We start from the raw sequence: 16,671 nt of genomic DNA, 5'->3' as shown, positions 1-16,671 counted from the left end.
TGGTCTGAAGTTACTGCCAGTGTGCACTAACATTCCTGCCCCAAACACAAATAACCCTGCGCTCTCCATGAAATAAACTGAAATCTCTGCACCTAGTGCTCCAAATGTCCAGTATCTTTGCAAGCTATAGCACAAAGAGAACATAGCTTCATTTAAAAAAACCCACAACACTTCAACAAGGCAAATGTGTTACACAGAGAAATTAATAACAGTACAGAAAAAAAGGAACAATGTCTTCTTTCACATAATAGGGACTGAACATTACACTACTTGTAGAGATTCAGGCAGCTGCTGAGAACATCTTAGCAGCTCTTGTATGTTCAAGAAAAACCCCATCAGTTGAAACCAAAACAATTCTGCCATTTAAATATGTCAACTAACTGCATACACATGCAGTCATATTTAGCAACTCCAAAATTAAAATGTGAATCCAGATTTCTGAAGCAAAAATATTATTCTAACAGTTAAACAATTATTCCAACATTTGTAAAAGCAGAGGCAAACCACAGGACTTCCACAGCGATCGACTAGTTCGGTAAGTCAAAATATCATAAAATATTTGCAGGAACACTGCCAGAGTAAAGCAGGTGATATCGGTGGCAATATTTTCAAATCCTGAAAAAGACACCCAAGAGAGCCGGTACCTAGTCTTACCTGCCCAGAAGGAATGCTCGCATGTCTCTGCAATCAACTCACCTATTTTCCTCTGCCAGCCTTCACGGCTGAAAGTCAGCCTGTCACTTACAGACAGGATGTCTCCCCGGTAACAACCTAACCCCAAGTGTAAAATGCCAACGTATCCCTTCCAACCTGCAGGAACTAGGCTCTAATTAATCTAGAGACACAAAACTGGTGCAAAAGAGGGAAAAAAAAAAAAAAAAAAAAAAGAAAGAAAAGAGGACTCGACCGATTTGTTGCAGTCTAAATTTAAAACGAAAAACGTAAAAGGAAACAAGCTTCCAGCTTCTGCCTAGGGGTATACTAATAAAACGAGCGGGGGGGAGAAAGCCTAAAACAAGGAAACAGATTATGTAGGTTAAGCTCAGCTTTTATCATCCGCCGCAAGGGCCAGCTAAATAAACACCGAGTCCCCCGGCCGGACGGCCCCACGCCGCCTCCTCGGCCCGCTCGGAGCCCAGGCGGCGGCGCCTGGCCGACCCCAGATCGCTCTCCGGGAGGCCCCGCCGCCACGTCCCCCCTCACGGAGCCGGGCGGAGGCGGCGGTAACGCTTCCCGCCCGCGCCGGGGAGGAAGCTGCTTCCTCAGGCGTTTCTATGCTGACCCGGGAGCGAGCCGGGGGAGGGGAAGCGCCGCGGCCCGGCTGCCCCACCGCGGCGGGGCCCCGGTGCCTGCCCCCAACCCCTTCCCTTCCTGCCCCGCCGGGACGCGCAGGGGCCGCGGGGCTCCTTACCCGTCTTGTAGCCGCGCAAGCCGAGCTGGGGGTGCAGCCCGCCCCACATGGTGCTGCGCCGGGCCGGGGGAGCCGCCGCTCTCCGGAGCTGCGCGCTGTCCGGCAGCCCCGGCGGGTGAGCGCGGCCCGGGTGCCGGCGGAGGCGGCCGATGCCGGGGGAGATTAGTGGGGGGCTCCTGCCTGCCCCAGAAGCACCGCAGCCATGGTGCCGGGCCGTGAAGGGCGGCGGAACCTCACCACCCTTTCGCAGGAGACAAAACTTGCTTTATTGCGCTGCTGCCGCCACCGCCTGCGTCTCCGGAGCGGGGAGGAGACAGGGGCGGGAGCGCCGCAGATACTGCTGCTGCTTCTGGGGGACGAGCCGCTTACATAACCCGGCCCACAGGGAGGGGGCGCAAGGCGGGCGGCCGCGGGGGCTCGGGGGCGAGTCCGCAGGGGCCGCAGCTCCGCAGTGCCCGGAGAGGTGGCCCCCGGGCCCCGCCGGCGCCGCAGGGCTAGTTTGGGCGCTCCCGGTGGCTTTGGGTTTAGAAACTTACTGGTCCGCCTGCCCCCGGGGATGCCCGGACGGGACCCGCGCCCGGCGCGTCCCGCCCGCTTCTCCGGGGCCAGTTAGCGACGTCGGGTAACTGTCACCGGGGAAAACAGTTAATTGAAAGCACTTAATTTGGCATAAAGATAATTGGTAAAGAAAAGCGAAATGCCGTATTCGAGAATTACAGCATTTGAAGTGCCCGAGGCTGGCATGCGCAGACTTAATAGAGGTTCTAATAAAATCACAATCGTCCTGTACTTTCATGTTTTAGTAAGAAAATTAAGTGGAAAGAAAGATAGAAGAATCATAATTTCATTTGAACGATTGGTTTCACCAGAAGATCCCAAATATGATCCTAAATTTAATCCACAGGACTGGAAATGAACTGCTCCTGTCAGCAATAATTCAAACCCACTATGAGGTGTTCCCCCTCCACCCCCCGAGCTGCTTTGAGTCTGCTCCAAATACTTAGATAATTCTGCAATAGCAGCTTTCATGTTACTGCTGTTTGCAACTGCAGCCCAGCAGTCCCCATTGCAAGCTGCCTTCCGAACACATGTACCCTGGCTTGATCAGCAATGCACGTTGTCAGACAAAAACATAAAGAGACAATACTTGAACAGCTTCTAACTTCAATGTAAACATCCCAAAATTACAAACCCCACCACCAAGATAAGAAAAGCAAGGCCTTAGGCAGCACTGCAGAGTTATGATGGATGTGATAGCCTAGGGAGGTGAGGTGAAACAGGAGCCGTTCCGTATTCATGTGGAACCGTTCACAATCAATAAATAAAATCTGTGTTCAAATGCTTCCTGCTGACCTGATGCATTTTTAATTAGTAGCTCATGATCACAGACTAGCTTTTATCTCTTTGGAAAGTTATATGTTATATGTCAGCACAAATCATATTTTATTTATGCCTAGCTAGGTATTCATAATGTACTCAGTAAAAAACAGGCCTCAGAAGTGACTGGCATGAGCATGTAGAAATGCTGCATATTGTTATTTGTCCTCTTTCTTATTTGTATAAAGCCCTTATGTACTCACTGAAGACCTGACATGACATGCATTCCCCATCAGCTTGTTTTAACTATGGAGTGTAACTGTCACTGGGTGTTTTGTAGGTAGAGTTGTGGAAATGTAGACTTTAAAAAGTTAGTAAATGCTGAATAAAATCCCCAAATACTAAAACTCCAGGAGAACCTGTCAAAACCTTCAGACTGTTGCTAGAGGTTCCTCTGAATGATAAAAAGTTGGAAGCATTTTCAACCACAAATACTGGCTTACAGTAGAAGACCAATGCAGGAAAATAAATCACAGAATCACAGAATGGTTGGGGTTGGAAGGGACCTCTGGAGATCATCTAGGCCCACCCACCTGCTCAAGCAGGTTCACCCAGAGCAGATCACACAGGAATATGTCCAGATGGGTCTTGAATGTCTCCAGAGAAGGAGACTCCACAGCTCTCTGGACAGCCTGTTCCAGTGCTCTGGCACCATCAAAGTAGTTTCTCCTCATATTCAGGTGGAACCTCCTGTGCTTCAGTCTGTGCCCATTGCCCCTCATCCTGTCTTTGAGCACCACTGAAAAGAGTCTGGTCCCATCCTCTTGACATCCACCCTTGAGATATTTATAAACATTGATGAGATCCCCCCTCAGCCTTTTCTTCTCCAGGCTGAACAGACCCAGCTCTCTCAGTCTCTCCTCTTAAGAAAGGTGCTCTAGTTAGTAACAGACAAGTGAAATTGTCCAGCCTTTCAATCCTGAAGCCAACATCAGTATTAAAGCATGTTGTGAGAGCATTGTAGGTAAACATGAATATAAGAAAGAAGAAAAGCTAAAGTATCTTGCAAAACACTCAAGACCAAGAAACATGTAAACATCATTGTTCAAAACCTTTTTAAAGGACTTGTCTGCATGTAACATTTGTTGCATGCTATTTTATTAGATGTATACTTAGCATATTTAGAGCAGTACACAGTAAGCTGTAAGAAAGCTGAAGTGGAAGGCATGTAGCAGTAGGCGAGAAGAAAAATGACCACATCGCTGTTGAGCTCTGGCATTTGTGATGCTGTCCTGTAATGCAGCTGCAAAAATCCAGAGGCATATCATGACCCCAGGAAGCTGCATCCCTGGAAAAGGTGTGGTAACACTTCATCCCTCTTCTAATAAATGTCACTGCAATGTTTTTATGTACCTTAGTATCTCAGTTCATGGAAGCTTTACAGTTTCCTGTGTATCTCCTGCCTACTCATGAACAATAACACAGAGGGGAAAAAAAAGAAAACCAGATAAAAACTCCAAGATGAGGGTGGCAGAACCCAGCCACGTAGCCTGGCTGAGTCAACTGCAATAACGCTGCTGGCAGGGGAGGTTGACTCAACAAAGCCATGTCTTTCAAGGTGTCCTCGCTGCGGCATCGGTGCTTTGACAGTGCTACTGCTCAGAGCAGAAAGAAAAAAAATATGCTTAAATTTAAGCAGTCAGATAACATAAACTGATACTTGTTTTGTCTGGATTTTAAATTATTTTTGTAGACATTTAATGTAACTAGTAAAGCTCTTTCACTATGAATAACCGCAGCGTAGTTGTCTGGAAAAGGGGCAAAACTGAAGCAAGTAGTTTTACTCTATAAATAGATTTCTCTTGTTAATGCTTTATTCACTTTCCAGCAATGTTTTACATCTGCAGTCTGCTTATGTGCACAGTTCTAGATCGGTAGAGTTGTAGTTGGTTTAGCTTTTCAAAAACCTCTCGAAAAAGTGTGCTAACTGGCTTGGACCTCCTGCTGAGATGAGTTCGTGCTATTTAATAAGCAAGTTCCTACTTTCACATGGATCTCAACTTGCAATGCGGTGGCCCTGAGGACATCCCAAGCTTCTCTCCTTTAACAAGGCTCTGTTGTCCCACCTATTGTTTGGCTGGGTTGGCCCAGCCATGCCGAGGTGGTGGGTAGGACTGGCTCTGGACTCTACATGCATTTGTCTCTCTGCACCTCACGGAGCCTAGCTATACTACGATAACGTACATTAGCTTACCACTTCTAACATCGCTTGGGTTGACAAGAAGTAGTAGCAGGGCAATCTGTGTTCCAGTTCTGTCGCACTCCAGAGGGGTCTTGATACTATGAAATGGCAGCGTGGTAGGATGTAACCTTACACGTGAATCAACGCTAAGTGGAAACAGCCTGTGTCCCGGATAATTATTGTGAAATGTGATGCTCCGGACAATGAATGGACTCAAGTTCTTATTGACTGAAAAGTCTTCTCCCCACCTCTTTCTTCTGACACAAACTCCACCCTCTTGGCAGGATCAACAAAGAAAAATAACAATAGAAAGTAACAGCTTAAGCATTGGTACTAGGCAGATGCTGTCTCATTAAGGTCAATTGCAGCACATCTTATCCAAGGACTTGTGATCTATTCCCAGGTTGAGAAATCACATCTGTTTGGTTTTTTTTTTCCCCTTGAGTAAAAACATAATGCTCTAAATGGAATTAGGCTGAAGCATAACCTCTGAAAGCAGCATTTTCTTTGATTAAAGCCAGAACTATGTTCAATGTTTTTTCTATACACTTGCTTTCAAATTTAATAGAATTAAAATATTATTAAAAAAACCAAAATGCTAAATAGCTAAACATTGTTCCGAGAGAATGCAGACTATTTCCTCTATCTAATTAAGACATCAAGTATATGTGTATTCTATCAAAAAGCAACAGCAGCATTTCTGCAAGCGCATCTATATTGTAAATGACTTTAAAATGACAAATTTTCAATTATTGAGTTGCTTCACTAAGTACAGAAATCCTTTTCCTCCACCCACAACTTTTTCATCCTAGCAAAGCCTGAACAGCCTTTAAGAAGCCGTAGAGCAATGCCTTCTGTTTTTCAAAAAAGAACTATGTATGTCACAAAGCAAGATGTTAAACTCTGTTGGGTGGCACTATAATTAAGAACAGATTAGCTTACCTAATAAACTGCTCGCCTGCTGGTAGTGGCTTGTTGGCCTACAAAAGACTGAAATGTTCCACTAAAAGTACATTGTGTGCACTGCACAACATTAACAATAAACTGTGTCGCCTAATATCTGCAAAGCAGGCATCATGAAATAACACAGTGTATACAATTTTTTTATTTTTGCCCTTTCTACAAGCAAATGAGAGTTCATGTCTTCCACAAAAGAACACAAAGCGATATCAATTTGAGTCTGCTTTGCACAGTGCTTTCAGTAACTGCTTATTCCATGAGAGAATAAAAACAAGCAGTTTATTGTTACCATAGCTATGGTTTATTACCAACCTCCTGAAATTTCAGGTTCTTCTTAATGTTCCAGGTTTCAGAATCAGATTTTCACCTGAGAAATTATTTGCGTCATTGCTAGAATAGTTAGGGATTTACATGGTTCATTACTGGTGGGTGGGCCAAGCACTTTTTTAATGTGTCATATGATTTTAAAATAGGTCTAAGAGAGTTAAATCAGCTCCATGTCATCAACTCTGATACTGCAGGAAGAAGAACACATGCAGATGGTGGGATCCAGTGGCATCTAACCAGTAACTTGTGAAGATAATCAGAAATTTCCCAGGTGTGTTTTTCTCAATTTTGAGTTCTGCTATTCTACCTTCTCTTATCTCCACCCTCTCCTCTCCCGAAGGCAGTGTGAAAGAAGGGGAAATACAAATGGCTCAGGTGGGATGGAGAGAAGAGGTAAAACCCAACAGGGCACAGGTAGGTAGCCTTCTTTTCCCAGGCATCCAGAATTGGCTTCTAACACGTTTAAGACCCAGACTGCCTGTACTGGACCGGTGAGCCTCTTCCCCTAGCCCCAGTGGGACTCACCAACATATCTAACTTCCTTTCAGGACATAACACTTCAACAAAAATATTTTTTAAAAAATTGTTTCTCTTACATTGAATGACTTTTTTTCAGTCTCTCCAGTTCTCTTCTTGAGCCCACTCGAGTCACTTCACTTTCTATGAACACACTATCTCATTTTAGGAGCATCCCATCTTTTTTTTTTTTTTTTTTCCAGTAGGTTTAAAACAAAAAGAGATAGCAAGCTGTAAGGACTGAGACCTCTTGGTGATATTCTACATCTATTATGATGATTAAACATTTGCTGAAGGCCATATTTTGGATCTGTTGCAATCTAGAGGCTTCTTTGTAATAATTGATACAAAATGATAATTTGGTGCTCAATAGTGTTATTTGCTATTCATCAGAGAGAAACACCAGCAAAATTAAGAAATGAAGGATAATTGTGCTACCAGTCATTAGACCACGAAGGCATAATCGAGTTTCAAAATGGCTATACCAAAACCCTTTCAATTTGGGATTATCAAAGTACTGAATGTTTTGTGTTTACTTTTCTGTGCTGAAACCTATGCTAAAGCCAAAGAAGCCTCAGCAGCGCTGTGGTTTGGGGTTTTGATTCAATTGTCACTGGCAATGCTTGAGTTTTTACAGTTGATGTTTTACTTCAAGACACTCGTTTTGACTTTCCATTATGCACAGATAAATGAGTGCAGAAGGATAAAGCATTGGATGATATTACTACAGGATAATCTGCAGATTTTTAAAGTTCACCTCAGATGTGAAGTAACTGCCATACTAGAAGCACAAAACAGCATTTAGCCTGACTTGTTTAAAACCTACCTGCTTTAAAGGTTAATCAAAAAGCACATCCCCTTGTGCATTAAAACAAAGGATCCAACTGCGCAGTGAGAGTCCCTGCTCCATCTCTGCTTTGGCACGAAAAGCAACAAATCCCGTTTTGCAACAAACATCACTGCCAAATTCTATAACTTTTGAAAAATACAGAATTTAAAACTACAAGTGATCATATACAGGAAGGCCAAACACACTAGAATGCAGTCAGCCAGCAATGCAACATTGTGTGAATACTTGGAAATGGAAATTTCTTCCAAGTGGCCATCATTATCTGCTTATAGCCTGAAATATGTAGTTTGTTTACTCCAAGTCAGAAATATGACCTATGAACATTACCAGTCAGAACATATCTGGTCACTTGCATTTGAGCCAAACCTAGTATTACTGCAAAGGGATGAAATTTCAGTAAAGTCAATGGAGTTTTGCCAGTGCTCAGTTTAGTCAGTTCAGTGCTGTCATATGCCCATATGTAAAAGTTGGACGGGAAAATTAATCTCATGCTTTAACTATAAATACAATTATCTTCTTGAAGCTCTCTGCCCCATTTTTTCCTCCATTGACTTTTATTCTACAAAAATCACAGGCGTTGATTCTACAGTAATTCAATACTATATATTATAATAATGTGTCAGTAAATACTTTGTTTTCTCTCAGCAGAGAGAGGTTCATGCCTGCAGTGAGACGTTCATGCCTGCAATGACTGGGTATCCTATGCTGGTAGAATAAAATCTGGTTTAAAAGGACACTTTTAGACTCCTGCTGGACACCCCCTGCCGATATCTCTGAACCAGCCCACTGTCTGTGTAATGAGGGCTGGCAGCTGTCAGTCACGGCCCTGCTGGGAGCGTCCCAGTGCATGGGACGGGCAGCCTAGAGAACACTCTCTGGTTTCGTTATGCCTGAGACTACAAAGCACAATTCGCTTATACCCTGTGCTTCATATCCTTCAGTCTTTTTAATAACATTCTCATGTTAAAGTGATTATTAGCACACACTTCTTTAGAGAAACCCACCAAAAAAAGGTGGGAAATGCCTGAAATGCCAAAGGTGGCTGTACAAGCCTGTACTGACCATACTGCCCATCAGATTTTGTTTCACAGGACCTCAGGGTTAGTGTATGACATATGTATGAATCCACTACAGTATCCTTAGACTGTTTTGCTTTTGACTTAAAATTAACACAGACAAGAGTGTTTATTAAAAGTAACTTGGCAACTCTGGCTTGGCTGTATCATCATTCTCTGGTATTCTACTTTTACCACATTGCTTGAGTGACCAAGTTGACCTGGGAGGCATTTTAGTAAACATGCAACCTGATCTTTGGTCACAGAGAAAACAACAAGAAATTGAGCTTCTAAGTGAGCATGTAACTTTAAAGGTACATAAATAAAAGAAGTGTAGAAGTATCGCTGCTTGAGTTGTTATGGGCTGTCCCACTAATTTAGGAATCCCATGGCTTAAGAGTTGTATATCACATAGTGAATGAGTGCACCATTTGAATACCTCAAATATCTGGTTAAATCAATTAAAATTAAATTGAAGAATCATAATTCCAATTTTCTGGTTAACACAGGACAGTATGGTACCAATATGCTCTATACTTTGACTATTTAGTTCTCAGCATTACTGTCTTCTGAGCCAAGCATCAGACGGTCCATCCAGAACATGGGAACGTTCCCCCGAGCTTCTGAAGGAAGGCAGATTGCCGTCTATTCACAAGGTAAAAATAGCGCGAACCACCCAAACAAAATGCATTAGTGGGAAGAGATAAGTAGCTTATTTAGAAGTACAGAACTGGCTACATCCTTACAAAACAACATTATATATATGCTCCGAATGTGAAAATTACAAAAAGCAAAAAATATACAGAAACAGGACATGGCAGTTGGTACAGGAAGCTAAAATGGACAGCAGCAAATATGCATTAAGCAAGTGTAAGAAGCAGTCACACACAAGACTCCCATCTGCAAACTACTCCAGCGAATGCTCCGTGAAGTCAGTTCATTCATGGAAGTCCTTGCTCAAACACATCACTGAGCTTGGATTACAAGACTTTCATGCTGCTGGTCCTGCTGGAATGTGTCCCCAGCAGTCACCACGACAAGATATTTACTTAGCACAGCCACTGCGGCTGAAAGATAGAGCAGAAAAATGAGAAAGAAATTAAAAGGAAGCAGACAGCTGTAAAAAGTATCTTTAAATACATGCAAGTACTACTTGTCTTTCACTTCTACATTTGAAGATAATTGCTGCAAGGATATGGTCACAAAATTTGGATTAAATATACAAGTAAACCATATATTTTGCTTTGTTTTAAGGATAGAACTCAAGAACTCATTTAAAAAATGATAAATTGAATTGCATATTCCAAAAACGTTTGTTGCATTTATGTTACTGCTGTCAGATGTTACCGATATGCCAGTACACATTATTTTAAAACATAAATCTGTGACTTCTGAAAGTTGACTCTAATAGACCCCTAGAGCAATCTGAAAGATCTAAAAGCCTAGAAGCATCTAACAAACTCTAAAAGCACAACATAATCAAACAGTAACACCTACTCGATGCTATATATCCTTGAACTTATATATTTCAGTTTAAGCAAACCAGTCTCCCTTGCACAGCAGTAAGAAAACAAAGCTGTGTAAAACAAACTACCAACCATTTTACTTGAGTCTATATTTAGCATTTGCTGCATTGCACTTTAATTTCTGAAAGTGCCTCTGCAGAAGCATCAAAAATCACTAGAAAATAAGTTGCTGGGTTTTTTTCATAATGTCATCATGAGGCACATTGAATGTTCAGAAAAAAGCTTCACCTTGCAAGATTTCCACATCAGTTCTGAAGCACAAAAAAGTTTAAAAATACAGGTGAATTATCAATATTTTGTTTCCCTCAGATAACCCTCTTGAAGCTCACCATCACAAACAGAACATGACCTATTGCAAACTCAGATTTGGATGAAAACAGATGAAAATAAAATATTGGCAGATTAGTTCCTTCTTTTTAAAAAAACAGATAAGTCAGTAAATCCAGTAACTCCCCTTGGGCTAGCGAGTCAATTTGTGAACCAAGGTCGATCAAATATATCCAACTGTGAAGTCTGAGAAACTGTGAATTGTTTCCTTATCAAATGAAGTCCCTAACTTCCTCTCAATGTTTTTTTTAGCATAATTTTTCGTGTGATTTTCAAATATAATTTTACAGGAAGCATATATAGGTACTCAAACTGGTAAGAGTCTAGTTTGCTAAAGACTCTTTCACTTAAAATACAAGCAAGCAATGACTGAAATGGACTTTTCTTGTAGAGTACTGATAACTACAGCTGCAAGGATTTCCCACAGAAATCCTTTTTGCTCTCCCAAGTAGCGAGTGCAATGTGGGGTTTTACTGCCCCTGGACCTCTGCCACTTCAGCCATTTGCACAGCACACGGCACAGGGTGCGTGCAGCAGGTCCTCCCTGCCTGATGGCAATTCCCTGCAGAGCAGCACACTATGCACTTGCAAGCTCCCTGATGCGCTGTGGTTGGACTTAATAAAAAAAGGGCAGAGACAAGAGTTATTGGTTTGGTGCAGAAGAGGATAAGGGCTCAGGGTCCCTGTGGCTCTGTTCCGCAGAGAAACTCTGCTTGATGCACCTCCAGGGTCCCGCAGCCCGCTTGCAAAAGGCTTGAAAAGTAACTTGACTGACTGGACCTCAGTGCTGACTCGGATGACTGTATGCAGGATGAACAAACACATTAGGACCCCAGAAGAGATTATCCAATTAGTTGTGCAACTTAGTCACACAGTCTACCATCCCAGAAGACCACATTTTTGAAGGAACTCAGGGCCAGGATTTCCCAAGCCTTCATTCCCCATATGGTAAGCTCTTTGCAGAATCTGCCTGAGAGAGAGTGGGACTGTTTGGCAAAGAACAGAGAGACAGATTTCTGAATGTGCTCTTCCCCCACCCACCCTCATCACCTCTATTTTCAAGTACAAAACTAGCTCCGTATAATTTCCTCAGATTTGACAGTGGGCCACCCTCTTATGAATGTAACAGATGAGTGGCAGACTGGGCTTACTGCTCAGCACAGAACAGAGAGAGACTTGCCCCTGTAAACACGTCACCATGTCAGGCTGCAGCATTTGCTGGGTGGGAGACAAGCATGATGCAGGTCTGCTCCTACTCTGTACACATCATATTTCATCTTTGATTCAGGCACTGCCAACCGCTTCTGTCCTGCTCAACTACTGCAAATGAGTAGGCAGCTCATTTGGTGGGTTGCTGCTATCTGTGGAAGTAACTGGCAAATGCATCATAAGAGGTATTCATGATAATAATACATGTGTGTGTGTAGGTAGGTGTGTGTGGTGAGGCTTTCAAAGAGAAGGTGTAAAACATCTGTCCCCCCAGGCCTCCACGGCATATGGCCCCTCCTCAAAACCTCTCGCTCTTATTCTGACTTGCACTTTTGGACATTGCCTCCAAAACAGAGGGACTGAGTCCCGTTGTGGTCATTTCAAAGATGAAGAAAACTGGGCACACAACCCACCATAGAGTAGGGGAAGGAGTTCAGGGCTCTCCAGTTCTCATGCTTCCCTGTTAGACAATACTAAATGTACTTACTACCCATAGAATTGTGTATTCATAGTTTGGCAAGCTGAGGTTTTGCAAGAAATGGATTTTGTTGTAACAGTAATGTCACTATTACTAACCAGTTTCAAGTCTATTATTTAAATTAATTACCTTTAAAAATACACAGGGCGAATGCGAACAGCCCAATTACTTCTATGCTGTGCATAGCTATTAGAAAAAGCGACAAATAATATAGATAAAATTGTAAATTAAAGTTGTTTACATAATACTATTAAATACTATTTTCTGAACACTTTAATACTTCATAGCTGGCTAACAGAGAAAGAACCGTTATACTAGAAAAGAGATTTTTATTAAAGACAGCTTTGATTTTTCAAACACCACATGTTTTTCTGTCTGGCAGAGTATCAGCTTGCAGGTAAAAACTGTTTTCCCTTAGAAAGAAGAGGTGAGTATAGGATGTACCCAGAAAAAGAAAATAATTCTTGGCTGACCTAAGCAGAAGTATTGACTTCTGTCTCTGAAAGGAGTTTCTTAATACAGCAGGTAAGTTTTCAGTAGCTATACAGATGGGTTGTTTTCTGTTGTGGATTGGTTAGTTGTTTTGTTTTATTTCCCCAGTCATCCAAAAAAAAGAAAGGCAGTTGAAATTAGCAGCCAGTTCATGACAGATTTTGGGTCCTTAACAGATGGTAATGAAGAGAGTAATGGGCAATATAGTAAAGAGTGTGATTTTCCACATCTATGTGATAGGAATGATGGGAATTAAGAAGACAATTCTGAAATAACATTAACTTCCAGACCACAATTAAAACATAGTTAGCTTTTCAGAAATAAGAAACAGGCTCCTGGTAGGAGGCCCTGAATTTTTATTTGCTTCTCCAACAGCACTAAGTGTGTTGTCAGTTTTCATTAAATAGCAACAGTCAAATACAATTTTCTGGATGCTACAAAGAAACTTACATCTGTACTATCAAGTAATGCCTTTTTAGAAATTTGTCAGTATCAGCTTCTGGAGTTTTCATGTTCTCAAAAACTCTGTTTCAGAAAGTGTTCACACTTTCTTTGATATAAAAGTTTTAGGGAGACAAATAAATAGAGCAATGAGTCTTTCTTTTCTTGCTTGCTTTCATGTAGTCTGGGCAGTCAGAACTGAAATTCATCTTGGGGGCAAATCCTGTTCCACATTAAGCTGATGACTGATTTGCTAAACTCACATAGGGTCAAAACATCGCAAGATTTGCATTTAGATCATGAGCTCTCTTCATACAAAGTGTTTCAGAAGGCAGTAAAAAAACCCAAAGGTTATTTGTCCCCTCCATAAGAATGTAGTGGCTTTCAGAAAGATAATAAAAAACAGAATGAGAGAAAGAATGAGAAAGAGAGAGAAAGAAAGAATGAGACAGAAATAAAAGAAGGGGGAGAGAATGAAAAAGAAGGCCAAAAAAATGAGAGACAAAGAAGTAGAGACTTAGAAAGTGAAAGAAAAAAGGAAGAGAAGGAAATAAAAAGATTATGAAATAAAAAAATGAAAGAAATAAGGAAAGGAAGAAAGGAAGGAAGAGAGGAAGGAAGGAAGAGAGGAAGAAAGGAAGAGAGGAAGGAAGAGAGGAAGGAAGGAAGGAAGAGAGGAAGGAAGAGAGGAAGGAAGGGAGGGAGGAAGGAAGGGAGGAAGGGAGGAAGGGAGGAAGGAAGGAAGGACATACAGTTTTGGAGAGACAATTTATTTGTCTTGGAGAGGGGGACAGGGAAGTTTGGAGAGTAGCATTGCACTGATTCCTCTTTGGAATAAGTTATAAAATTGGACATGCACATAAATCACATACAGATAACTGTAAGCAAAATCCGCCTGGAGCCCCCACTAATCAGCAGACTGTAGAGCCTCCAGAAGGCTCAGCTGTTCCTGTCCTTCCACGCACATCCTTGCTCAATGCTTTGCAGTTTGCTTACAAGCTGAGCTCTTTTTTGTCACAGTAAACAGACAAAGAGAAATTCAAACCAAACAGCCGAGCCTGCTTGTTTGCTATACATAGAGGCTTCTAAGAAAGAGGGAAAACAATCCCAGCTAGCCTGAAAGCAGAAGGACATTGCTGAAAGACAATGATTTCCCTCCCCCAGCTTGCATTGTCCTTAGCCTTCCTTGTATATGGATCATCATTAAATGACAGAAAGATACAATAAAAAGCCATGGGGAAAAAAATAAAAAGAAGTAATGGACATATTTCCTTCTGGGCATTAATATAATCAATGAAGCAGCTACTTCAGTTACTTTGTTTGTGATCTGTCCTTGTTTCCATTAGGAAGCCACTTCCAGAGTTTGGCAATTCCACTTACAGAGTCCCCCTCCACAGTGAATCAGTGTTCAAGCACGATTATGTGTTTCCAAGTGGCAAGATAGTACCACATATTAACATTTTCCTTCCGAAGACCCAGATGCCAGAAGTGAAAACTGTGCCTTGTCTCTCTGCATGCTTATATCTGTCTTATTTAACTGATCACAGCAATAATCTCAGCTGAAATGCTTCTCAGTAAACCGGTAGGAGGGAGCTGCTTTAGCAGAGCTGGATGAAGCTTTTCACTGAGCTACTACCCAGGCAAGGTCCAAGAAACTACCAGGGGCTTTGGCTCAGCACCTTCCTGAAGTAGAAGGGATGTGAATTTTCTGAGACCCGAAGCAGAATTCTGAAAAAAAGTCTGATACCTCCTAATGTGGCACTAACTGCATTTAGAAAAGTCCAGTCATTGTCTTTGGGGGGGATTGTCCAGGTCACTGTAGAGAAAGGGAGCAACTCTAAAACCGAGAACAGAATCTACATTCAAATTCCAATCTTTCTCACAATCTGCCAAAGTACTTTGGATTTATAATCACTGTGTAACAAGCCAAAATTATCTTGAAGAGGAAGAATCATTAGCATTTGCCCCATTGTCTTAGCTTTATTTTTTTCTAGTGACTGAATGTCAGTCCAGTCATAAAAGATGACTTTTCACAGAATCACAGAATGTCAGGGATTAGAAGGGACCTCAAAAGATCATCTAGTCCAACACCCCTGCCGGAGCAGGAACATCCAGATGAGGCTTTTCCCCTACCTTTTCTGCTTTGTGGTGGTGCTATACAGCTCGGTATCCTCATCTCTCTAGTGTATTCAGCAGTACAAGAGAACTCATGTTCCTGTGCTCCAGCTGGAGAACTGTACGGAACAAAAGTTTTCCATGGTAATCCACTCAAAATGACAAGCCCCTATTTCTTAATGTAATGAAGCAACACTGAAAGTACTGAGCGAATACTTAATACCATTTATGGTTTAAACACATTTAAAACAAAGATCCTAAAGTGTTTTACAAGAATAAACTATGCTTCACAAACACCTCACTGGAATTTTACAGTGTCCATCACAAAGGTTTTCCAGCTATGGATTATTTTTGGTTCAGGTTTCAACTAGGTAAACTAAGGTGTAAACACAGGCTGAGCATGTGTCCAAAAAGCACAGTCAAATAGTTTAAATTCCATTTTCTTTTTTCATAATTTAAGACATGATGTATGCATAGATCAGTGAAGGTAAGATGGTCTATTCACATCATCCTATGGATGAACAGAGTCACAGATGTTTATTCAGCACAGGGCTGGCTCACTTTGGTAGACTAGCACATATTAGCAAACTGAAAAGGAATGCAGCAGCCCATCTCCTATAAACACCACTTGGCTATTTAAGCCTACACTGCACCAGAAATAGACTTAAATCTCACAAACACCGCCAAATGTCAGAGCATATCATTTATTAATTGCACGCTATATTATTTTTCAAATCAGATTTTATGTGACCCTTACTATATAAAGCTGGAGAACTATTCTCATACACTTGAAACACTTCTGCACTGAGGAATTATCCTGCTTTTAAATCAGTTTATAGACTATGCAGTGAAGGTCAAACTACAAGGCAAAAGGTTCAGATTTTTGAGTCTTGCCCCTGATTCAGATACTGACCTCAAACACATTCCCTAGTGGATTTTCTTTTGGTTGAGTGGTTGGTTTGTGTGTGTGTTTTCTTTGTTTTGTTTTGTTTTTAACATTGCCTTGTACTGAGACATTGCTGGTTCTGCTTCCTTTTGTCCTATGACATCTTCTATTGCTGTCCCTCACATCTCCTGCTTGCTTAAACATGACCTCTGGAATAGTCTGCTCCAAGCTGGATAAAGAACAACCCCAGTACTTCCTAACGTTCACGCAGACACTTTTCACCCAGGTGAAGCCCACATGTAGTCAGGTCTGTAGTCTGCAAACTTTCCTTCAAATGCTGCCTTCTTTTGGCCAAGTACAGACCATAATCAGTTTTACTGCCTAGACATGTAAAGATGGTTCAAGTAAAAAAAAGAAAAAGTAGCATTTGATGCAGGCAGACAATGAAGCCTTAGGATACAACCCTGTGTAATAAATCTATTTCAAATTGCCAGTATGGGACATATTTTGGACTGTACG

General features: G+C 41.8%; 1 protein-coding gene across 1 annotated transcript in view; it reads right to left on the bottom strand.

The window, feature by feature from the left end:
* Nucleotides 1-1,777, bottom strand: part of CEP85L (centrosomal protein 85L) — a 120,056-nt gene extending 118,279 nt beyond the window's left edge. Inside the window, exon 1 of the mRNA XM_082047524.1 lies at nt 1,412-1,777. Coding sequence (XP_081903650.1) covers nt 1,412-1,460 — 49 coding nt within the window. The 5' untranslated portion in view covers nt 1,461-1,777. The remainder of the gene's footprint in view (nt 1-1,411) is intronic.
* Nucleotides 1,778-16,671: the final 14,894 nt, after the last annotated feature.

This window comes from Streptopelia decaocto, assembly GCF_964273445.1.
Source record: "Streptopelia decaocto genome assembly, chromosome: 3".
Classification (NCBI taxonomy): domain Eukaryota; kingdom Metazoa; phylum Chordata; class Aves; order Columbiformes; family Columbidae; genus Streptopelia; species Streptopelia decaocto.
The sequence above is the reverse complement of the archived record's forward strand: the minus strand, read 5'-3'. Positions and strand labels throughout refer to the sequence as shown.